The sequence below is a fragment of the Heliconius melpomene genome, chromosome 8, assembly GCF_056956725.1.
Source record: "Heliconius melpomene rosina isolate 202511_hmr_F chromosome 8, ASM5695672v1, whole genome shotgun sequence".
In the NCBI taxonomy this organism is placed as follows: Eukaryota; Metazoa; Arthropoda; class Insecta; order Lepidoptera; family Nymphalidae; genus Heliconius; species Heliconius melpomene.
This window is the reverse complement of record NC_140396.1, coordinates 5,049,588-5,076,093: the sequence shown is the minus strand read 5'-3', so window position 1 is coordinate 5,076,093 and position 26,506 is coordinate 5,049,588. Positions and strand designations below refer to the sequence as shown.

The 26,506-nt window shown below is 32.2% G+C and overlaps 1 protein-coding gene across 3 annotated transcripts in view; it reads right to left on the bottom strand.

The window, feature by feature from the left end:
* Window positions 1-20,410, bottom strand: part of LOC146536811 (uncharacterized) — a 37,263-nt gene extending 16,853 nt beyond the window's left edge. For 2 of the 3 annotated variants that reach the window (XM_085189749.1, XM_085189751.1), the window contains exons 1-2: window positions 19,942-20,410; window positions 11,696-11,736 (exon numbers count right to left, since the gene is read on the bottom strand). In XM_085189749.1, the coding sequence (XP_085045875.1) occupies window positions 11,705-11,736; window positions 19,942-20,395 (486 nt within the window). In that variant the 5' untranslated portion in view covers window positions 20,396-20,410 and the 3' untranslated portion in view covers window positions 11,696-11,704. Of the gene's footprint in view, window positions 1-5,321; window positions 7,937-11,695; window positions 11,737-19,941 lie in introns of those variants that run through there. The other variant, XM_085189750.1, reaches the window with a different exon arrangement.
* Window positions 20,411-26,506: the final 6,096 nt, after the last annotated feature.

Genomic DNA, 26,506 nt, shown 5'->3' with positions numbered 1-26,506 from the left:
GTTGATTTGTAATAAACGGGAACGCGGCACTAATTACTGCATGCCTATTGATGCACTATAGCCAATATCAACGACTTCCTGCATTAGTACCCGGGCGAGGGAGGCGGGATGCGGGCTGGGGGGCAGGGGGGCTGGCAGCTCGCCCAAGGACGCATCTAGGCGACCTAGGACTTGCGGTCAGGGTCAATATGGAATTAATCAATATATTAAATATTAGTTACGATATCTAATATATTATATTTAATAAGCAGTATGAGGATTAGCAGTATGAGGATAAGCAGTATGAGGAGAATATCATAGCTATAAAATTAACACCAACGTTTTCATAAGAGTATTCATTTCTTATTCAGAGCAGCAGTATTAAAAGTCCAAGTTGCCTTAATGATGGCCCAACTTCTCAAGGAGATGGTACCCTAAGAAGAAGAAGAATGAAAGAAATGTAGAACGATTTAACAGTACTTTATAACGAAGAAAGGAACGGCTCAACTAGCCCAACCAACAGAGACGAGGTACTCGAAAACTGGAGGCCCGTCGCCATTCATCGCATTCCACAGGTGGGTTGGCAAAGATCTAAGACGTCTCGCGACTTACGAAACACCATTTTGCAATAACAAAATGCAATATGCAATTTTAATTATTAAACATTGCAATCAAACTTTCTACGGATTGGTTATAAAAAAAATGGTGGGGAAAATGGTTATAAAAACATAGTATAGTTAATGACGTCGCGTGTCTGGTGAATTACAATGGCCGGGGCGATCACCGGCGTTACGAAATGGTTTAGAAAGTTGAACCAACCACGGTCAATGGTCTCGCCAGGGAAAGTTTCGTACGCGTGCGCCTGCCCGCCTGCCTCGAATGCGTGCGTTTCGCAATAAGATGCATGCTCGTGCGGGTTTCGTGTGAGATGAAAGTGAGAGATAACCTTGGCATATGAAGTGGTGTGAACTTTTGGAAAAGAAATTGGAGAGCATCGAAAACATTTTTATAAGTCTCTTCGTTTTTTTGGAAAGGTGAAGAAGATATAGCAACTGACAATTTACTAAAGAAAATTCATATTTATTTTTTAGTGCTGTAAACAGTTTGCTAACGCGATAATATGATAGTGCCATGCCACAAATATAAAAAAAATATTACTTTATCAAAAACATACGTTTGGCAATGTGGTAAATGTCAATCGGTACAGTCGCGGGCAGAGAGTTAATAAATATTAACTGGAGTGCCAATCGATATTAGGAAGGGAGGGTGGGCGTTAACTATGTGTGGGCCGACATGCATAATGCCCGGGACCCGGAGGTCCGGGTGCACCTGCGCGTTTTGCTCGTGAATTATAGCAACCCCCCACTCCCCCTTACATCACCGCCCGCCCCCACGACGCTCCTACCCCCCCGCACCTACTGGCGACCTTCAGTGCTGCATCCCTGGCCAAACGCCAGGTGCAGCATACCACTTTATAAATTTCATAACACTTTAAATTATGCCAACAAACTTGTTATCGATGAACAACACCGATATATATATATATATATATATATATATATATATGTGTATATATATTAACTATTACATAGAAGAAGAAGAAGATTAACTATTACATAATATTCTAAGCATTTTTAATTATTTAGTATTAAATAACATAAAATTATATCTTCTAACCACTCAATGTAATACTGAAGAGCTGTTAGAATTAATCTGATAATGTTGAAAGGCTGTTATCAAAGGGGTCGGGCGGCGAGGGCGGTGAGGGGCGGGGCGCGTCGAGGCTGCTGTTTACGACAAACACAGATCTGAATCTCCTTCTATTGTTATTGTTGTAAAATGAAACTGCCAATTTCCTTCCAAATCATATAAATACAATACCTTTGACCGACACTTATATAGGCCTAAAAAATATATGAAATCACAGATTTTAATATCTAATTAGCACCTAGGTACTGTCAGTACCTTCATATAGCATATATAATGACTGGTTCAACGCAAGAGCACGGCAGCCACGGAATGTGAACGGTGAAAGTAGTCTCGTCCGCTACCGAGAAAAAGAGTTTTCCACGCGGTTTCACCTCGCGCAACAGGTGCGATCGCGGTCGCAAGTACTCGCGGCACGATTAGTATCGACGATATAGAAAAAAACGATAAATATAATATCACATTTATATATAAATATATATTATATGGCAAAAACAAAGTAAAAATATTAAAGGCAGAGTGCACGGGGGCGTCAACGTTGCATCGGACGGCGTAATACGCGCGCACTATCGGAGGCGCGGCGGGCGACTGTGAGGTGCACCGAAATAACTGCTCGGTGCAGCCCGGCCGCTCGATGCAACCATCCCCCCCCAGCCCTCCCCCCTCCAGGTCACGGCTGCAGGTCGTCATGGCGATGGAGTTCTGAGCCTGTATCGATCCAGCTGTTGCTTCAGCTCCCAGATGTCCTTGAACTTGAGACCTTTCGGATGGAAGCTTCCAATACATCTTGCACTTCGATTGTAATGATGTCATCACAAATGAGATAATACAGTTTTCAATGAGAAAACTGCGATTTATATGAGAAGTAAGCAATTTTCCTTAAAGAACACGATTTCTACCAAATATGTATGTACGGAATACACGGAATGCCGTGCGCGCTTATTTTTAGTTGTACATTTTTTTCACAAACATTACCATTTTAAATTAATTTCACTTATACGTGAAATCAGAAAAGAATGTCACAAAAAACAGCATAAATATTAAATACATACGAGTATGCACACAAAGTAGTAGGCATATATTATTACAATGTTGGTATAATTATTTTTTCATGACGGCCTTGAATGGCCGTAGTCGTCAAGGTGACGGTGTGGGTTCGATTCCCACTCGGACATATTTGTTCACTTCCTCGCTCTGGTAAGCATGGCGTTGAATTTCGCCACTCACCACGCAATAACTCAACAAATCGACGGAGAGAGGGAAACCCGAGTTTTTGAATGGGAACAAAGCGTCTCAACATTAGGTTCCCAAGTTCCCTCTGCCTAACCTGCTACAAACCTGGGATAAACTAACGTTTAACCAACATTTAATAAAAAATACACCGATTAAATTAACGTAAAAGCAATCCTAAATAAACTATTATAATAAATAGATTTATTTATAAATATTATAATTACTGGTATAAAACATACAGGAAAAAAATGGTGTGAATATACAGACAAAAAAAAATTTAGGATTATTCTGTACATTTGATAATAAAATGTTATATCTCAAAGAAAAGCATTATTGCATTTTTCAACTCAAACAAGTTTTACTTTCATGTATTATTTATTCTATAAAAGCACATTTCTATGTTGTTTTCCATATCGGTTGATACTATTACTAGAGTTAATAGACTATTTGAAACTCCGCAGGGAACCTAGTTTTAAGATCTGTTCCCCACTGATTTATTTATTTTTATTTGAAACCCCGGGGAACCTTGAAAGCGACGATGGCCTGCAATAGGCAGGACATCCACACGGGCGTTGTAATAGGGTGCGCGAGCGATCCTGCGTCATCTCGTTTTGGTGGGGAGGGTTACCGCTGGGTTTTAGTAGGTAGTAGGTTCACCAGTGAGCCCCACAGTACCTTCCACCCGTAAGGTGCCTTTCGCTCTGGCGGTCTGCGTAAATGCATAATTTCCCAGTGGTTTAGAATATTTACATTTTTTTACATTTAAAATGTTTATGGAAACATCCGATATTTAATTTGATATTATAGGTTTATTAGAAACAGACAAATAGACTATATTTGAAATAAAAAAAAAATCATATTTAACATTTTTTTTCTCAATAACACTTTATTGCACTAATTCTAAATATTGAGTTGCCCTTGTATATATTTGTTGATGCAAGGGATGTGCCAGAGACAGTTGGCAGATAGGTCTTGGCTGAGCTTCTGCGAGCCCCCGGCCAAAGCTATTTAGACTCTAAGGCGCCAAAACTTTATCAGTTTAAATCTCAACGTTCTTTATTGTAAAAAAATAAAAAATAATTCAATTCTTTTTAAAATAAATCTTAGCCCACTCGTGACGCAGGGGTAGCTTGCGACTGTAAACGCGACAGGTTGTGGGTTCGATTCCCACTCGAGGAAATGATTAATATTTTCATTTCTTCGCTCTGATAGCGAGGCAAAGGGCGGCGTTGCACTTCGCACTCAACACGCAATGCCTCCAGAATTCTAATAGTCTAAATCGGACTGGACTGTCTTAACAGTAGGTTGGCCTTTGCCTATGTTGCTATGTGAGGGATACAGCGTGAAGCTAAAAAAAAATAAACAAGATATATTTGTTTTCTTATAATTCATCATAATTCTAAATCTTTCTTCCTGATATTCAGGCTAAGCTTAGCCAGAGCCGTTTCATCTGATACCTCACTTAAATTAGCGCCTATAATAACAAATTTCGCCCCCTCTTTTAAGGTTATTATCTTTTAGGATTTCACCACAAACGTATAGTTACGGCTATATCGTTTTTGTTTGTAAATATAGAAATGTTTTTTATCGGGAAATCATGGGGCCGTAGATCTCAGCATATGGCTTGAATTTTAACTTGATATCTCAAAGCGTTCCTGAGATAAAGAGTCTTGACAGACAGACAGATAACAACAGGGTGATCTTATATGGGTTCCTTTTTTCCTTAAAAATACGGAACCCTAAAGGCAGTTAATTTTTTTGCAGTAAATCCTATACGTTTATTATAACATGTACTTGTCAATGCTGTATGACATCACACATGTCGAAGATGAAATCATAGTAATAATGCAAGACTCTATAAACGTAGCCATTAAAAATCAAGATTTCTTTAATTATAAGTCGATTTAAGGTTTTATTTAAAAACAATGCTAGCTGAGCTAAAACTATTTGTATTTTTTTAAAGTGTAAAGTAATAATTTAATTAATGTTATTTTGTCAATTGTAATACGAAAATATAATAACGGAAGAATAAAATGTGACTGTAAACGAGACTGGTTGTGGGTTCGATCCTCACTTGAACAAATGAAATATTAATTTAAATGTACATTTTCATTTCTTCGCACTGGTGACGAGGCAAAACGCGGCGTTGAGTCCCGCTACTCAGAATTCGACGGAAAGTGGGGGAATGGAGTGTCCTAACACTAAGTTCTTTTTGCTTATCCTGCGATACTGATTTAATTGTTAAATAAATTTTAAAATATATTTTATTAAATACAAATAGCTATATAACAATACAATAAACTGTTATAAGGTCCAAGTAATCGTTTCGTAGAACCTATTAACTTGTAGAGAAAATGAAGAACAATTATATTCAAAGTAAAAATATTTATTTATCTATTGCACAATAATAAATTACATAATTCTCCTATTGTGTAACATTATCTCCTTTTTTTATTTGTGTTCTCCATACGACGTGACATTGGCGAAGTGATTAGTGCTCAACTGGCACGCTCGGAACGCCTTATATTGAGTGCATCAAACAAATATTAAAATGATTAATAATTTGATAGCAGATTAAAAGATAGACGCAGGTGAACAGGTTCGATACCCACTCGGCGGAATTATTTATTTTCATTTCTTTGCACTCGCTAGAAAAGCGGAAAGCGGAGTGCCTTAACTCCTTGAGACAATTGTGGAATAAAACTGAGAAAATATACTATTACGTATATTTAAAGCTGTATTATGTAAGTAAACATTTCGGAGTCGGACAATATATGTTGAATTGCTTCATAATTCTTCGTTAGGGTTCTCCCTCTTAATAAAATATAATTTAAGTCATACTAATTATTGCACGTGACTTGCAAAAAAGTGCATTTTTGAAATAATAACACAATTCTACTTCAAACGTCATTGTTACTTTGCAAATGACGCTATCAGACGTGGAAATGTTTAAGAATTTAGATGCTATCTTCTGTATATTGTAATTACTCCAGTCTCTTAGCTGTTCTCACCGGATCCAGCACTGTGCAATTGTTTGGTAAATTGTACTTTATAATAAGATATCGATAGATCTTTTGCTTTCCTCGTTATAGCGTGGTCATCAATTTTAAGAATTATGTGGAAAAGTCGATTCTCATCGCACTCAGTATTTTTTTTCATACATAAAAATGCAAGAGTCAAGGTGCAGGAGCTCTAGGGTGAGAGGGTAACGAGACGATTGTGGGTTCGATCCTTACTCGAGGAATAAATTATTATTTATTAATATTTTCATTTCTTCGCTCTCGCAGTAATGCAATCTCAATGGTCTCGAAAAATTCGGCGGAAAGTTGGGAACGTCTTTAACACTAGTTTCTCTCTGCCTACTCTACTGCGCGCTGCATAGCTGATTTATTCGATTTTATATAAATAAATACAAAAAATATTTATATAAAGTTAAAATATAATTCACCCCATAAATACATTCATACATAGATAAATCCAATATTTCACATTCTCAACATAAATCCAACGTTTTAGAAGGGAAGCTTGCGCCTTTTTGCCATAGGATTAATTAACCAAGTACTGACCATACTCAAACAATTAATATGTCCTTCATATGACCTTAGTGTTGATCACCCAGAGTAGTTAAATATACGTAAATTTTAACATTTTTTTTGTTTTAGTAGGATACTTTAGTTATCGAATAAATGTTTAAAATATAACTAACTATTTAAATATTGGAGACCAGTTGTCGCGCAGGAGTGTCTTAACACTAGATTCCCTCTGCTTTTTTTAAGTAGTATTACATTAATAGTATATTAAACTTTAATTTTTTGAATTTTTAATTTTTAAAAAACATACAATTTTCTGTTATAGCAAGTTATAAATTATATAAAAATTCCAATACAAATATCTAATATAACATGTTTTAATGAACAATACGAACATAAAACTAGATAGATATGTGCGCGTGCGCATAACGCGGCTGCAGTACTGCATAGCTATGGAAATTAATCGCAAGGACGATGAAACATCTCGTTAAAATGCATTACGTTATAGAGCAAAAAAGTCGTCACTTATAACATTATATTAGCAGGTGTTTTTAGCTTCACGCTGCATCCCGCACACAGCAGGGTAGGCAGAGGGAACCTAGTGTTATGATACTTCCCCATTTTCTGTAGAATTCTGGAAGCAGTGTTAAATGGAGAGCGATTAAATGAAAAATTAAATATTGCATTTCCTCAAGTGAGCATCGAAATGTAAAGAAAACGAAAGTCGCGCTTTGTAGCTCTGTGCCATAAGGGACATCGTATTTTATTAAGCTGTTTTTAGAAAATACATTTAAAAAGTATTTTTATAGGTAAATTTTTTCACAATTTCTTGGTATAAAAGTACCTATATACTGATATGTATGTCTTCGAAAACTGGTAGTTCTTTGATGTGCTACTTCCAACCGGTTTGTATCAACCAAAGTGGGCACTGTAATTACTTTCTTTTCGTTTCACGTGTCTTCCACAGAATATATAAGAGGCGATTATCAAGTGTCACTTAGAAAAAATGGTGAAAAAAATACTATTTATAAATACATACACATATGTATATGTATTATAATATATATCTGTACATCGATGATGAATAAAGCGTAAAACTGATTTATTTATTTTATTTAGTTCAAGCGGTTTAATTATGTAGTTTAAGCGGGCGAAGCCGCGAGCGGGTCGCTTGTTATAAACATATTTGTTATAATTATTTATAGTGAATGTCAATCTGTTATGTGCGGGATACAGCGTGAAACTGATTTATAAAAAAAAAATAATTTCAAATAAAAGTGCTAAAAAGGCACATTTCCTTATTAAGAATATTATAAATGACGTCACGTTTAACATTTCACTTCGGCCGCTCTCACTTGTTTTTATCCAAAATAATATATGCAAAGTAACTGAAAGTAAGTTTTAAATTATCTTCACAGTGTTAAATGTATATAGCTAATATAGTAGTAGTTTCTCGTAGCTGTGTGGATGCTGCGGTTTCTATTGTCCTAGCAGAGAAGAAAATGGCGTTAATCTTTAATAATATGATTTAAATAGACTTTAAATATAGTAAAATTTAGAATTATTAAAAAAAAAACAAAAAATTGAGATTTCATTTAGGTAGGTTCGCTGGTTATGGGTATTATAAACCAATAGATTTTTAGATAAATCCCATATTTAAGCCAAATATTGTTTGAATAGGCTATTTTATAATAATTTTAATTGTTTTGATGATAATCTACATGTATTACAATTATTTAATGAATATTTAATTAAATTTCAATAGTTATTACACCAAAAAATAAATGTACTACATAACAAAAATAGATATTTCGTTCATAAACTCTGAAAGCGCTCTATTAATAAAAAAGTAACAACGTACAGCACGGTCAACAAGCCTTGGCCGCCCTGAAGTTATGTTTTTTGAACTTTTTTGCTTGGCGCATTGTTCACTCGGAAGGTAAACATTCATAAGTAAGAAAATTCTACAGGTAGCTTCAGGACGGCCACAATTTGTTGACCGTACTGTACTGAAGTGAGGGGCTCAAAAAAGTTGCGATGAACGGCTTCTGAACTTTAACATGTTGAATGCATTTAGGTGAAAGTTGCTACAGATTTCTTGTTACATTATTTACGCATATATTAATTATTTAAAGATATACAGTTATATGTTACTATATTATATTAAAGAGCCTGTCGTGGTGAAGCGGCACTAGGGTGTGACTGTAACGCGACGGTTGTGAGTTCGATCCCCACTCGAGGAAGTGAAATATTTATTTACATTTATATTTCCATTTCTTCGCTCTGGTGTCGAGGCAAAGCGCGGTGTTGAGTTCTGCCACTCAACATGCAATATCAGAATTCAGCGGTAAATGAAATGGAACCTTAACGAAAGTGTCTTAATGGTAACAGAGTGTTTCAACAGTAGAAAATTCTAGAAATTATATTGTCAAAAGAATCTATAGAAAAACAATAATTTTAAGGTCACTAAAACTTACGTTACCTATACACTTTTTATTATATTCTATCCTTAGAGAAGTAGTCTAATTGATAGTTTAAATGTTATAGTTACCATTAAAACTAACTGAATATTGTATCTTACATTAGCTCTAGCTAGCTCTCTTTCGCTGTTAATAAGCCTAATAAAATATGAAACTGATATTAAGGTTTGATATTTGCATTTTCTACATAATTAAACAGTAAAGCCATAAAATTAATAAGTGAAAACCGATATATTTTTATAATATCAAATTTTAATCTGGGGTAAGTATTGGAAGTTAACTTCCTATTATATCAAGAATTAATTGTTATTAAAAACGCTATTAATTTTAATGAACATTAACCAATAATAATAATAATAATTAATTAATTATATTTCATCCTAAATTCTTATTTGGTTTATAATATTCTATATAAATAAATTGTTGCCATAAATAAAAAAATATTACAAATTAGTCTTCCAGTAGAAATTTCATTATTTTTCGCATTTTCGATACTTTAGATCTTCGTAGCTGCATTGCGGGAGAACTAAGGAACAACTGAGATACCACCAGCTGTGTTCACTCACCAGTAACACCGAGAGAGCACAGCGTGGCACCCGGTCGTTCGGTAGCCCGTCATCTTCTTAATTCTCTTTTTATCTTCTGTGCTCCGGTTTTTCTTGTTTAGAGGAAATCGTTGAAAGATGGAGAGACATTAGGATGGTTCATTTAAAAAGTTAATTAATATTTTTTTTAAATAATATTTATGGAAAACGATTTTCTTAACAAAATTAAAATTAATGAATTGAAAGTAAAACTTACGAAATAAATCAGTTAATAGAATATACTTATAATGATCAATGTAAAAAACGAATAATAATTAACATTATTATTTCTAAATAATATTACACAAAATTATTATGAGGCCTTACTGAATTCATAATAAGGTTTCTTTTTAAATCACGCATAAAGGTCTACGTCCTCTGAACGTGACGTAGTAATGGTAAAAAAACCTTGTTACTTTTTTATACTATAAAAAATTAATATAACAGATATATATTGTATCGTGTGGAGAAAGTAAGCATTGAATACATCATTCTGTCATTTTATATAAAGTGTTTATTATCAATAACTTTTTTCATTTTTATGCGATAAAATTGATTGACATATATATTTTAATAAAATATTATAAAAAAAGGATATACAATATTCCACATTTAAAACACTCTAAATACTTTTAAGAAAAGTGACAATATACATAATAATATAATGAAAAATTAATTATATTACTTAAATTAAGGAAAACTAAAATATGGACATAAATCCTTAAAAAAAAGCTATATAGCTTCAAGAGATTGCTGTTTTTATAATTAATTAAAAAAACATGTCATTGATTTTATCGCTGTGCGACGACATATTTTTTTATTTAATCACAAGTATCTCGTTTCACAATTAATATTACTAAATATTTACAATTATTCTACAATTTTTTAATAACAAATATATCTAAAATATTTTAAACTATCAAATGTTTAACAGCGTCATCTACTGTAAATTACTTAAACTAAAGGTTAGCAAACTTACAAGAGCCACCTATACTTCTACCATTACATTTGTGCAAAATTGGCCTTTTAATTTTTAATTTAAACAATAGATGGCACTATTGATTATGACAATAAAAGTATTAATTATTTGAAATAACATAATTAAACATAATATTTTGTGAGATGAATTGGAAAGAAGAATAGAATGAAATATAATTGTTTCATATATTGTTTCAATATATATAATTTTAATAACTTAAAATTAAATTAATTGTATAGGTATAATATAAGTTTATTTATAAAAATTTTATTTTATAACTACGTAATCAAGGACCAATAATATTTCAATTATGTTTTAAAACACATATTTTGTATAGTTAATTCTTTTTATACGTATAAATATAATTATTTTTAAAAAGTATGCATAATAACGATAAATCAACGCCTTTTGCCTCTAATATTAGATATTTACAAAAAAAAAAACAATTTTGACATTTGTACCCGTACAAGTGACATTAGTTGAACATAACTTCATTGGGTGGCTTGGGGGAGGAGCTTGTCGCCACGTGCCAACCTTGGCCTTGACAGCTCGAGTGCACTTGGCGCTTACTTCGTTTGTAGATTTGATGTTTATATTATACGACTTAGTTATTTAATATTTTTATAATTTTTTAAGCTTATGCTGCACATAGCAGGGTAGGCGGAGGGAACCTGGGAACCTAGTATTAAGACACTACGTTCCCATTAAGACATTAACGTATGCCACTTTTATTTTCTATAGAGGATTTATTTCATTTGATTTAATATTTAAAGTGTTGTTTCAATAATGAAATACGAGTTCAGTAATTTTAGGTATTCAAAGTAATAATAATAGCTTATTTTATAAAATGTTGAATTCCACTTGTTAAACATATTTAACGCTATTCAATATATTTATCGAGTTAGAGCATTTAAAATTGACAGATTAAATAAATAATAAATATAAGTTCCACGAAACGTACTGACATTTTGAAAGTTGACAGTTATTTGTTTTCTTTTTATAACATTTACTAAATAAAAACTTTAAATAAATATGATTACCAACATATCCGTTCAGGCGGTAAGACAGCTTTGCCTACGCTTTTTACTATCTAATGAGACTTAATGCCATACTGCACTTAATGAAAATAGCCCTCACATTTTTAAGTTCAATTAAAAGATATAAATTATTTGAATAATATTATAGAATTTAGAAAGTACTCACTTGTTGCAATTATGCCATTATTATTTCAGATGTTGTACAATCTGTAAAGGAAAACATAAAATATTATAATATTTAATGTTTATGCAGTAACTACAAAATAAAGATTAGAACAGCAAAATATAAGGTTTTGGTGGTGAATAGACCGTTTAATAAAATAAGTATTTCATTCAAGATGGCTGTTGATGATGATGATGATGATGATTCAAAATTAGGTAGGTCAATTTAGGTATTCCAGTATTAATAACTCGTATGCTAAAAAAGCAAAGAGGCCCACGAGAGGCTACAAAAATAAATAAATATAATAAAGTTAATAGATATAATTGACGCTAGTCAGAAAATAGAAAAACACGCCTACTGGTCTTAAGTGTAAAATAACCCAATGCATAAATATTATATTTTTTCATTTAAAAATTATATAATTACAAATGAAAACATTAAGATTTTAAATAACTACAAATCTTGGAAAAACGATAATATTCATGTTTTCATTTGTTTATCCCCAAACACAATATTTTTTTAAATAAAAATTTAAAATGTGGGGAACGGAGTGTTAACACTAGGTTCCCCTTCTACCCTGCTGAGTGCGGGATACAGCGTGAAGCTGATTTAATTTAACTTTTTAAATTTAAAATTAAAAAAAAAAACACTGATCAAATTCAAAATAAATAACCTGTATACATTAACATTAACAATACAGTAGTTGCAATAAATGCATTCCAACGTTTTTGCAACATAAAGATGTCTTCTTATCTTAGTGCATCTGGTGGTTCATATGAAGTTCTAGTTATTTATGGCACTAGTATACGTAGAGCGTGAGACAGACAAGTGATAAGAGATGTTAAAGTTTATTACATTAGTATTTTATACCTCTTCGTCGTTTAGCTATCCTATTTTATATGTAATTTAAATATACCTTCAATGAATACTAACAAGCGAAAATCTAGTTTTGTATGAGAAACTTTAAGTTTTATGTCGTAAATAAATTCAATAAAATTTTATTATGTTTATTAAGTCTTAAGTGAGGGTCTCGAGATGAACATAGGATACTTTTTTTTTCATATTTGTAATATTTTCGATATATACAAATATATTAAAATACTTATTAATTTGACATGCAATTTATTCCGCCATGTTAATAACAATCGTCGCTATGCGACCGTTGTTAAGTAACGATTTGCAAAGTTTATTTATTAAATAATTTCATAAATATATTTAATAAATATTCATATAGTTCAAGCGGGCGTAGCCGCGTTCGGGTCCACTAGTACTACATAAATTATAAAATATTATACTGCGGTTAAAAAAAAGATTTCAAATATTAATATTATTTAAATGAACTGTGCCATGTTTCATTTCAGACAAAGGATTAAGTTGTTGGGTAAACTGCTTACTTCTAGATCCACGTGCGATTGCATTTACATTATCCTTCAAGTGTACCTGTCAACGAGTCAAGGATCGTATATCGGCAGTAGCAATCGTGAAAGTAAAAATAGAAACTATAAAAAAATTGTAGACTAGTTGTTTCTCGTTTTTGTTAATATCGATTAAATGGCTGATACTGGAGTCTAAAAAATCGGCGGAAAGTAGGGAACAGAGTGTCTTAACACTACGTTTCCCCTGACCCACTCTGCGGGATAAAGCGTGAAGCTGAAATGATAAATAAATTTTCGGAAAACCACATTAAAGATAAAATTTGGTACAAACATGATTTTCAGACATGCTAAGGCTATCATAAAGTAAATAACAAGTATAGAATAAGAATATTTATTCACAGAATATTATCAATATCGGTGCTTGGAAATTGATAACCAAATGGAATGAAATATCCTCGTTATTACCTTGTTTGGAATTTTCAGGAAATGCTAAAAATAGATTGGCTAGGGCTTTTGCGTCATCTACCCACGCTAGGGGGTTGGGGTGGCAGGATGCGGGCGCATGCGCTTCCTGCCACGTGAATGTCAAAGGGCAGACCCGGGCTGGCTGGATCCTAGGCTAAAGCTAAATTGATTTTCCAATACAAGTACTTACTTGTATACTTTTAGATTTCAATATGAATGGAAATGTAAAGCTGGTATCTAATCTAAAATAATTATAGTATTTCTAAATATTTTTTTTTCCAAATTCATGTATATGGTTTTTTATATGACTAGCAACTGAGTACGCATATTCATATTAAATTAGTCTGTCTGGAACTGTAGTGTCTATTCCCCAAAATAACTATTCTATTTTTAGGTTTTTCTCTTTATAGCATTTAGACTATACCTAATTCATATTATCAATTACTTATATTGTTTATAAATAACAAAGCACAGTGCATCGATAAAAACTGTAGTGGACAGATCCTGAAATACCCTCATTGTAAACGTCTACAATAAAAGAACATACATGAGACGTCTAAAATAAAATTTTATCGACATTGTTATTAGGCTGTCATTTTGTCATCTATCCCCCAGAAGAAATGACTCGTGCTATTTGTTCTAGAGTTTAGATATTTTAAAACGTAAAATTAATGACTAAAACAGCATATTTATATGTTAAATAAAAATAATTGTCATCGATGTCTTTCGATAAAAGGAGAAAAAAATCGGTTTAGAGGTACCAGTTATTAACATCGATAGTTATTTATAAGGTGTTTCAGGAATAATGTCTATGTGTAGAAATTAAAAATGCAAATATACTAAGAATAAACAATAAAATACATTTGTTCGTAACATATGACCTTACAAATAATGATTATAACAATTTATTTTTTATTGTTGTAAATGTAACATACTTGTGTTAAAATCATCGTGTTGTGGGGACAGTACTTATTTTATTTTTATGTATTGTATATTAATTTCCATATTATTTCAATACACTGAATAGATATATGGATTTTCAATAAATATGAAATTAATATATCTTTTCATGTTATAGATAGAGAAAATTCAATATCTATACAAATACGTTCAAATTCTATTTTCTGTATTAACTTCTTTTTGTTCTTACAAGACAAGAACACATATTTTGGGGAAATCCTAAACTGTATATTCTAACTTGTCATCCACTTATTGCATCGAGTCAATTTTAAGGTGAGGGGTTATGCTAAAATTATAATTATATTTTTAAGGTATAGTTCTTTACAAAATTCCCCTTTTATACAAAATTAATAAAAAAAAAACATAATTTAAACATTAAATACCGAAATAATATTCTTCAACATTTCGATCTTTGTATACAAACAAGGGCTGCAATTATCATACCTCGGGATACATATTACGTTCGAGATGTGAATCGCAAAAAGAAATACTAAACGAAAATGTAAGCAACATTTACATTGCAATTTGCAACCTGAGAGATTGTAATCTCTCTTACATATGTCAATGTATTAAGACTTTTAAAATATCTTTAAGTCAAAATGTTTGCTTTGTTTTAATTTTAAAATTTAACTGATAAGTATTAATTGTGAAAGGTTACCTATGCAAAATGTTACATATCTATAATTTTAAATATTAATTAAAAACTAATTTATATCATTACAGTTTATGATTCAAAATATAATAAAATGTAATAGGAAATAACTTATATCTGAATATATATATATATATATATATATTCCCTATTATAATTGCTAATCAAGACAATTTAGATAAAAAAGTAATTTCAGGTAAAACTTCAAAGTAATTGTGACACTTAAGATGAGGTAGTTTTGTAAGCTTAGTTCGCTTTTGATCCAGTTCTAACTTATTTTGTTTACTAATAAAATAATTTAAAGAAGCTGACCAAAACTTCTTTAATTAGCTGGCTCTTACTTACAAAAAAAAAACCCATCCACATATTATGATGAACCGCGACTCAACAAAGGGACTGGCATTCCACAAATGCGTACAGAAGGTCAAACAAATTCCACCCAGCCATACTCCACAACCATACGTACAACCAGCGTCTGTTTAAAAATTACCAGCAAATTGACATATGTGTCTTTTGCCATATATTTTTTTTAAATAAATGTAGAAATACGATTTTTTCAGGAACTCGAAGGACCGTAGACCTGTGTATAAGGTTTCAATTTCATTCACACAATTCATTTCGATATCTCCAAACGTTCCTGAGATAAGAGCACAAATGCGCACAGAAGGTCAAACGAATTCCACCCAGCCGTACTCCATAACCATACAAACAGCGTCTGTTTAAAAATTACCAGCAAACTTACAGACGGGTAAAACAGAAATAAATAAGCAGGCGCTGGCTGCCGTTGCTAGGCGGTCTCAAGGTCTGCCCTCCCCTCGCGCATGTGCAAGCTGCAGCCGCCCGGCTGCCCTGCCTGGTAGCCTTTAGCTCGATATCTTCGCAAGTATACAAATTGGTGATAAATGATATATATTTTGAACTTGGTGGACAGGTTTTGTGTTTGAACTACGTAATTTGATTATTTTGGAGGTTTCTTTTTATGTGAAGTTAATGGATGTTTAATTTGAAGAAATGTTTTAAATGAAATATGTAATCCAAGTTCTATTTCAGTCTATATTGTATATATTTTTTTCTGATCTTCAAAATTTTAAACATTATGTTATTTTTAATATTAAACGAATTAACAATATAACAACTGATTTGTAAGATCGTCGTAGCGCAGAGTCAGAAGCGTGTGACTGTAAGCGCGACGATTGTGTATTCGATTCCCGTTCGGGGGTATTCATTATTATTTATTAATATTTTCATTGTTGTTCCACTACTCAACACGCAATGCCTCAAAATATCTACAGAAAATGATGAACGGAGTGCCTTAACACTATATTCCCTCTACCTACCGTACTATGCGAGATACAGCGGAAGCCAATAAAAAAATGCAATCGTATATTATGTGTTTAAAAGCAACATTGTTATATCCAAACGATGCCAGCTCCCATACTGTCACAATACGTAACTAAGACCAACACGAACGAGCGACACGTGCAAGCTTAAAGGGTTTCAAGTCTGTGAGCGTACGAATTATGATTAATAGACGATATATTCTTGGTTTTGTATGGAAATGTGCGAATATCCAAAACTTACAACGTTCTATGAGAAAACGTGTTTCTATGATAAACAGGATTTAATATAGATTAACAAGTCAATCTTGGACGCGAATGCATTTTATGACGTAGTCTTTCATAAATATGTATAGATTATATATTTGCTATTTGTATTTTGTATCTGTGTAAATATATCTATTAATATATTATGTATGTTTTCTATATTTAAATACAGCATATGTCGGACAGCTCTTTAAGAATATATAACTCTCCAAAGTAGAATTTTAATCAGTATAACAACCAATCAATTCTTATGGGATTTCTATTGTTATTTTTTTTTCTATTCAAACCATGACATGAAGGTCGATAAGCAAGATTTTTTTTCAGCTCCACGCTGTACCCATATATAGCAGGGTAGTCACGGGGAACCTAGTGTTAAGACATCGCTTAACTGTCGAAGCCTTTTGGAAGTGGCGGACCTCAAAGCCGCCTTTTAGCCTTGGTGCCAGTGCGAAGAAAGCGAGACAATAATATATTTTAAAAATCTTATCTAAGATAAGAAATATTCATTAGTTTCACTCAACCTTACAAGAAGTAAATATCGAGTAACTTGATCTTTAATCGTATGGTTTTATATTTAATAAAATATTTAACATAAGGCCGTACAGATAACGAAGAGATAAAAAAGATAGTAAATATACGTATACATATATTAGTAAATAAAAATATCGACGCTTATAAATATAATACATTTTAATGATTGCTTTTATTAAACTTGTTCGCAAAATCTTCCTAGTAAATTGAGGAAATCGGTCCAATGAGATGAAAATGTGATACATTATATTCATTTATATTATGCTCCATTAGATTCTCGTATGACACACTTATATATAAACTTTAGTTATATCTATACTTTTATATAAACTTTAGTTATATCTATTAATATTTTTGTTTTAAGGTTTTCTTTTTACTTTGACCAAAGTTCATTCAAAAAACATAAATACTTTTGAGTACTTATCATATAGGATTTCATTTTGTAAACTGTATTATATGTTTATTTAAAACCCCACAAACCTGTTAATCTGAAGTGAACTACTTCTAGATATTCGTATTGTTGATTTGAAAATAATAAAATTATCAAAAGAAATATTTTCAAATCTGATAGAGAATAATAGTCTTAATAAATAAATGATATGAATTGTAAAGCTTTAAATGACCTTGTCCCTAGTCACCTACTTATTTACTACTACCCTCGGGCAACTCGCCCCTACATTCATATTAAGGGGGAAGGGAGAATAAATAACTCAAATATGTTTATTTATATTTAACACATTTTAACTTCCCTTAAACTGAGGATACGATTTTTAAGTATTAAATAAACAGACAAAAGTGATAATCTTTGGTTAAGTTAAATAAGTTTAATATTACTATTAGCAAAATAGAATACCACAATTATTTTAAGTTATGAAATATTATTTTAAAATAAAATACACCATAAGAAACAAAATAATTGCAAGCTATGACTAATACTGTTGTAAATAAACATAACGAGTCAGCCATATTGACCGCCATGTTGGTGACGATATGTCAACGTGACGCAGCCGTCAGCTGATATTGTTGATAGCGCTTATGCACAAATCCATACAGCCACGCTTATAATTTATTTATTATTTTCCGCGTGTTTTTTATTTATTAAAAAATAAAGAAATTCTAGCCCTAAAGATATACTTCATAAATAAAGCCAAGGACCGTTCTAATTTATAACTTGTATACGTTCGATCCGGTTTTAGATCGTATAATGAACAATAGGTTTCATATACTGAAGTTTTGTTATTGAATTGCTAACTTCGAATTGCTGTAACATTCTTATAAACGTAATACGTATATAAATTTTCTGTTAAATATTCGTTTAAAATATTCGTTTTAAATATTAATAATTCGTAAAAAATTAAGATTTAATAGAGGTATTTTACTATTTTGGACTAATAGGTATTTCAAAAAAATGTTGCGATAAATAAGAAATTTGTATATTAAAATGTATTGAAAAAACACTTTAAAAGCATCAATTGTTTTGTTAGGTAATTGATATTAAGGCTTCGCGGGTCTGGCTCCAGGTGACTTGTGGGAGGCCCAGGGCAAAAATCGCTTATACTTGTAAACTTAAATAATTAGTAAAAATTAAGACTAAGCAATGAGTGAAAATTTTGCTTCCAAACAAAAATGAGATGAGGAGACAGAGGTCTTAATAGAAGATATAAAAAACAAGTAAAAATAACAATAAGAGCTATTGTATCTATAATTAATTATCTAGTTGATAACTGACCTTGGTTGAACAGAAAACTTCCGTTATTTTTAAACTTACAAGGCGTTTAAAATAAAAAATTAATACATTACAAATGAATAACATAATAAGCAAAAAAAATAGCATCCGTTGTTGATATTTTATTTGCAACTTTGTATTACTTTTCATATGGATAGTTGATTAGATAGTTATTCTTCAATAATATACAAATATAATTACAAACATTAAAGAACATGTCGGTACTTCGAAACTTGAATACAGTCCATGTAAAGCGGCCTAACAAAAGCTGGTTAGTTGGTTAGGAGCACCCGATCGCCTTGAACTTGTGTATTCGACATTTTTTGCAAACTCCACAACAGGATACGCCGCATTGTATCAGACTTAACATTATGGCCCTTACTAGACGCCCTTGATGGGCGTTAGAATTTTTGGCAGCCATTTTGAAAACCAAATCTAAAATTCCACTAAGCTTTAGACATTTTGGTTTCTACGTGTTAAAATGGATCATATATTTAAAATAATAGTTTTATTTTTCTATTTAATTGAATGGAACTATTCATAGATTGTTAGATACGTGTTTATAACATTTCATTCATTTGAAGACATCTCGTTTCCACAATAATGGAAAATAGATAAGAACAGCAATTCATAAGCTGACCGCCACGAATGCAAACGATTGTCTAACTATGAACTGTAACTATTATCTGAGACAAATATGGCTACTGCTGCGGTCAACCTAAACTATCTTACTTCCCAATAATCCTGTCACGCGTCAAAAATCAGATACTGAAATATTTAATAGAAGCCATTTATAAGAAAACAAAAACAAGCTTGCAATTCTTACCTTATCTACTATAATAATAAAATTTGTAAAAGCTATAAATCGTAATGGCGTCGGATTTTAGACATGGTGGTCAAAACTCAAAATACATAAGTAGTAAGTGACGGCTTACCGGTAGTTTTCTTGTATTCGGTCAAGTATTGCATAACTGGAAGCCGGTCTCGCGCCAGAGCAATGCACATGGTGTTCACCGGCATAATACCACTCGTCGCGGCACCACTTTGCACATATTCCGCTGTATTTGGGAGGACCAGGGGGTACTTGAGGGTTTGGAACTGGTTTAGATGATTGGGGTGTGTCGGGAGTTCCGCGATGCGGTGTGCAGCGTCGTCGTCGAGGTACTGACGGCGGCCGGTGCGCGTCGCCGGCCGCTCCTGCATTGCGGCGCGCAGTCGCACTCGCTCGCGCATGACCTTGGCATTGAACTTGGCAATGGGCCGGCGCGGGGGGGAGGTGGACGAGGGGGGGCGCGCGTGGGCGCGGGGCCCCGCCCGCCTGCTGATGCACCGGCAGCTGCACCGCCCCTCCCGCCGCCCTTCCGCCTCGCCGAGACCAACCCTTCCCATTTTAAATTTAGTGTCACGGTGCGATTTGAAATTATTAATGAAAGTCAGCCTAACTATAGTTAAACTTGAATCAATAAAAGTGATATAACTAACATTGTTCAGCGATACATCATATTTTTCTGATTAATTACGATTTTTTGCAGTTTTTATATATGTAATTTAATTTGTGGCTATACAATAATGATATAGTCTTAACAATAACTCTTTATTTAATAATACTTCACAGTTTTATAATACATAGATGATAAAAATTTTAAATTATATTTTTACGGCAAGCATTATTTTTCCAATGTGTAAGCAACTCATGCAATTTACAACCAAAACGTTTTTGTAAGCGTATTTTGATACCATACACCTAATTAAAATTTTAATAAGGCCTTTATACCGCGACATAACAGGCAATGCCTAAAGAAAGAGGAGGAAGAAATCATCGGAAAGTGGGGAATGGAGAGTCGTAACTCTATTTCCATCTACCACCTACCCTAAGCTAAAAAAATAATGCCAGAAAATAGCAAAATATAATAATTTATAACATCTACGTTGAGTTAAACAGGCGAGGCGTCGTCTACGTGGATAGAGCCGGCGAGGCAGGGATCGATGCGAGCGCGCCTGCGCTGACCACCACACAGCCTTCCTGGGCACTATCGAACCTTACTAGTCGCTACATTATTCGTACATTTCATGACTAAATTCAGATTCTGAATATGTGATATTACTTGACATAAAGCCTAATAGTATAATATTAGAATATTATACAAGAATGAAATGTGTACACAAAATATTTCTATAAGTAAATAAAAAAAATCATAGTGAATTTTATTGAGTTCAAATAATATAATTAAAGTATGAATAGTATTGAATTAGCTGATGAAAATAATATTGCCTTTCCAATGATCATTTAGTATTTTATATAATTTTCTAATATAACAGGCTTGGGCGGGTTGCAATTATTTACCTAAAGCTACCTACCTGACCTTTGACTCTAGTAAAAGTATTTATTTTTTTGTAAGATTAATTATAGAACTGTATAGAACTGTAAGATTTTGTTATGGATATCTTTCATAATTCGTTGTCCATATTAGTTCTGGTCTTGTCTGTTTAGTGTATCATTTAAAATGTGGAAGAATTACTAGACCGATTTTAATTTAGGCTTTACATAATTAAATAAATTAAGACTATTCTTATCTAATCGTTGATTCCGTTTTAAAAAAGAAAAGAAGATTTCTTTGTAAATACTGACATTTCGGTATACATTCTTTTTGCTTAGAACAAAGTAAATATAGCTTAAATCCTCGAAAAGATATAACTTTAAAGAATTAATTATAGCAATCAAAGACTAATATTCTTCCTATGCCTTTGTTCATAAAAGCGCAATGTGCAATACATTTGTTTTCCACTTACAGCGATCGTTGTCTATTGTATACTTTAAATTACAGTATTAAATTAGTTTTTTATTATCTTGATCTATTTAATTTAATGTATATAATATTTAAAAATTATTTATTAAGAACATGCTACAATTTTTATTACCTGTTAAAGAAATATAATTTACTTTTAAAACTCTATTATATCATGACCTTTAAAGTTCAAAGCAGCTACTTTGTATGCCGTAATGTCCCGCTCTGTGTAATAATACAATATTGTTTTAAATTAATTCATGAATTACCTGGTGATGAGCACCAAGGAAAAGCCCGGCGTTGAGTTCCGCCACTCAACACAAAATGCCTCGAAAAGGGGATTCCTATCCTGCTGGGTGCGGGATACAGCGTGAAGCTGACTTTAAATGAATTACCTAAAATATACAATCACAGTTTCTACCTCATCCTGGTATTATTCGAACGTTATTCTATCCTAAAATCTATGTGGTGGTATGACGATTTTACGTTCGTGTGGGTGGCCTTGTCCTTGTAGGAATCGATAGGCGCGCGCCCTACACTCAGCTGAGTTGAGACCGGCTTCCACGACGAATGGGAGGACGTCCATTGAATTTTAACTCTTAAATAATAATGTTAGAAGGTTTTGTCGTTCAGGTAAATTGTTATTTGCATTATGTTCATTTTAAGCATGTTTGTAGTGAATCTTAGAGCTCATGTGTTGCGAACTTTGTCCTTTGCAAGAATTATTATTGTATCGTTTATAGATAATAAAGGTAACATGTGTTTATGAAATATTTTAATTACACAATATTATTTCAGTAATATAGAATGAAGAATATTCTTCTAATATTATCAGAAACTTATCTAATATTTCGTATACTACACAAATACAATTGAAAATATCGAAATTTTTAATCTTGTAGGAAATGAAAATATGGAGAAAGTAGTTAATGTGTCTAGTAAACTTAATTTGTAATGAAGAATGTTAGAATCTTAGAAAAAAATATAAAAAGACATCGTCGTTCAAACAGCCTACAGTAAAAGATGTCCTCATCATATTTTACGATTTCACATTTCATTTTGATGTGGCCATGATTCTTGTCAAAAAGTACTCGATAATATTTTTAGTATGTGTACTAAAATGGGAGTAAAAATTTTATAATATATAATTCTTCATATAATAATTAAAAATATAAGTAATGTTTTTAAAACCCTAATTTACTACATACAGCATACAATCTAAATTCAGTATCGACTTATAATCAGGGCGATGGAAGTGGAAATTTTTTTGGACCATATAAACATTTCTCTGTAAATTTGACGAAAATTAGAAAAATCTTTTGAGTTTTGTTTCTAAATTAGTAACAATTAATATAACTAAATAATATATTTACTTAAAAAATTAAATAAGAGTAACTAATTCGAGTCTTGTTAATAAATATTGTTTTATAACCGGTTTTTATTACAGCTTGTACGTCAAGGTGCCAAAGACTAGAACGTGCGATGAGAGGGAAGCATAGGAAAACTAACTAACTAACTATTTATTAATATTAATAATTGAATTAAGTGATATCTACGAAGTAATAATAAGTATTAAGTAATAATATACGTTGTTGTTATGTATGTAATGTGCTATGTACTTTCCCTCGTTGTTATTAGTAAGTATACTTTAAAAGTCCTTTTGTTACGTTATAGTTTTTTAACCGACTTCTGTAAGAAAAGGAGGTTATCAATTCGACTGTATGTTTTCTTTATTGTATAGTTCATTTTGATTTGTTTTGGTTTTGGGTTCTCAGTTTAAGATTTTCTATACATCTACTAGCTCTACTTTACAGATGTACCAAAATAAAATAAGTCATTCGACCAGTAAAAGAGAAAAATGAAAATGTTATTTCCTTAACATAACAATAGAATTTTTTAATGAAATGTAAATTAAGGAGATTTGTAGGATAAAGATTTTTTTATTATATTATATTATTTCTTTATATATTTGCACTAACACAATCTTTTTGCTTACATTTCTAGCCAAGGCGTATAACTTTTCCTTATGTGATGCTAAAAAAAATATCTTATTAAGCTTACCTGGCAACACTTGCTCGAAAACAAGTAGTCTTAATAACGTTTCTACGTCTGGTCTCAGTATAAAGCAAGTATAGACTTGGTAACGAGAAATGTGGCAAAAAACGAACACACGCGGACAAAACATGAATTCAGAATTTGGAGGACGTTGAGTTATTTGTACAATGAATCAATGCTTGGTCGTTATGCGGACTGTGGAAGTGACAATCTGTTCTATGATTTTCTATGTATATTATTATTTAGCCTTTTAACCGATTTCGTAAAAGGAGGTTATTAATTTGATTGTATTTCTTTTTATGTTTGTTGCCTCAGAACCTTTGAGTTTGATGATTTTTTTTTTTTATTTGAAAGATAGGGCTTCCCTCGTTCGGTTCAGTTCGGGAACACTCCCCTTTTCGAGGCATTTTGTGTAGTTCGGTTGAAATTGAACGACTTGATTTTTTTATTTATTATCTATATATATAAAAGGACTTGTCCTCACTGACTGAGGTAAGACGCACGCACAGCGGTAACCGCTGATGATAGAAACATTAACTTTGGACAGATGTTTACTTTTGTAATCTGGACATCCACTAAGAAGGGATTTTGCAAAATTTTAACCCTAAAGGGATGAAAAAGGGGTTGAAAGTTTGTATGGAAAAAAATTTAAATCGACACCGATTTTTATAAAATTTGAAATTCAGACTCTTAAACATATTTAATTGAACACGTGTTTCACGTTTTTTTAGAATTTACCCCCAAAGGGTGCCAATAAGGGGTTGAAAGTTTGCATGGAAAAATCTTTAAATCGCCACCGATTTTTATAAAATTTGAAATTGAGACTCTTAAAAATATTTCAATGAACACGTGTTTCATGGTTTATTAGAATTCACCCCTAAGCAATAAGCAGGCAGAGCTGCGCGCGTCCGCTAGTTAAAATATAATTATACAACTTAAACGACTTTGACAAAACCTGGAACTAATGATTCAAATATTATTTACGTGATGTGTCGTTAAATGTAATTGCTATAAATAATAATAATTATATTCAACTATAAAAACATATTTTAATAGGTAGATTTAGAAATAAGTACTAAAATATGTTTTTATTGTTAAATGTTATTATTAATAATAATACGTAGAATTCAAATATAACATCTTAATAGTTTGATGATCCGGCCATGTTCCAAGATGTAGTTGGACAGATGGTTTCGTTCCTGGAAAGCAACCGAAATCCTTTCAGATGTAAAATACTAATTCTAAATTATAAAGACGAAATATATTTTTTTAGTTTCACAATTTCAAATATGTTTTTTAAATAATTTGATTCTGGTCCCTTGTCATATTGTTTGTAGAAAACACTTTGCTTTTCGCAATTTTTGTTAAGACAGCTTAAAGATGAATGTGGGTGGGGCATTTCATAGATCGGCGTATTGACTCTATACTCTCTTTATTTTAGGACGAAAAAGTCTGGTCGCATAAATGATTTTTACATTACCACTGCTGTTAACCTAATAATACGCTTTCATAGACATAATAATGATATTGTCAATTCAATTCAAATTCAAAATATCCTTTATTCATGTTAGAAGCACTTATGAATCGACAAATGAGCATATAAGCAAAAAGCTACCACCGATTCGGAGCCGGCAAGAAACTCAACAGTTGCTCTTTGCAAAATCAATGGTATAATTTAATTATTACATTAGCTGGCAGCTATCCTGCATTACATTCAATAGACATTAATTCCATACATGCTTATCCTCTAAATATTCTTGTACAGATGTACCTGTGTTGTAACAGGCAAGCATCATCATACATTTTGTAGGTATACTCGTATATACCTACGTCATGGCCTCATGGGTTGTATGCGTAAATGTAATTTCCAACGTAAAAGTCCAAAACAGTAATTCACTTGGTGGCCAGTACCTATGACGCAAATCAACAATGGTTTTTATTGGGTTAACAATATTTATAAGTATTTACCTGTTGTGTTAACTGTATCAATAATTCTATCTAATAATTCTTGGATAGCAAATTATAATAATTTAAAGTAATTACATGAGATGTATTTTTAAATATTTATTTGTTGTTTTACGCAAGAGATTTTTATCTTCTGTGCTTTTTCTTGATCTTGTAGTTTTCTCAATTAAGTTATTGGTAGGAAGTGAAATAACGCCAGTCTCTTAGTAAAATTGACTAATAGCAAGGATTAACGAGGGCACGAAATGTCCTTAGCCTTACAAAAGCCATTTCCTGTATTTCTTCTTCTCGAATCTTTATTGCCTCCCCAGATCTGTAGTAGAATATTCGAGGAACTGGTTAGGATGGAAGCACTCGTCGTTAGTTAGGCTGCCGACGTTTGTTAGACTGAGTAGTTTCCATCATAAATCTCGTTAAGCGTGTATGTTACATCCAGTGGAATCTACAGGATCTCGCTAACTTTTTACTAAAGGCCGTCATGAGGTTTGGACCGATGTAGTGGAATTAGAAGAGGTTAAATATGAAGATAAAGAGCAGTAGATTGATGTCCCCGATGAGTGTAAACCATTTGGCCTTTGATACTTTGAATGTTTCAATATAAGATCTCGCTGACATCAGCTACATGCCCGATATGTCACTCTTCGACCTGCCATTACAATTTCTTCAATTATCTTCAACGCAGGACATGGATGGG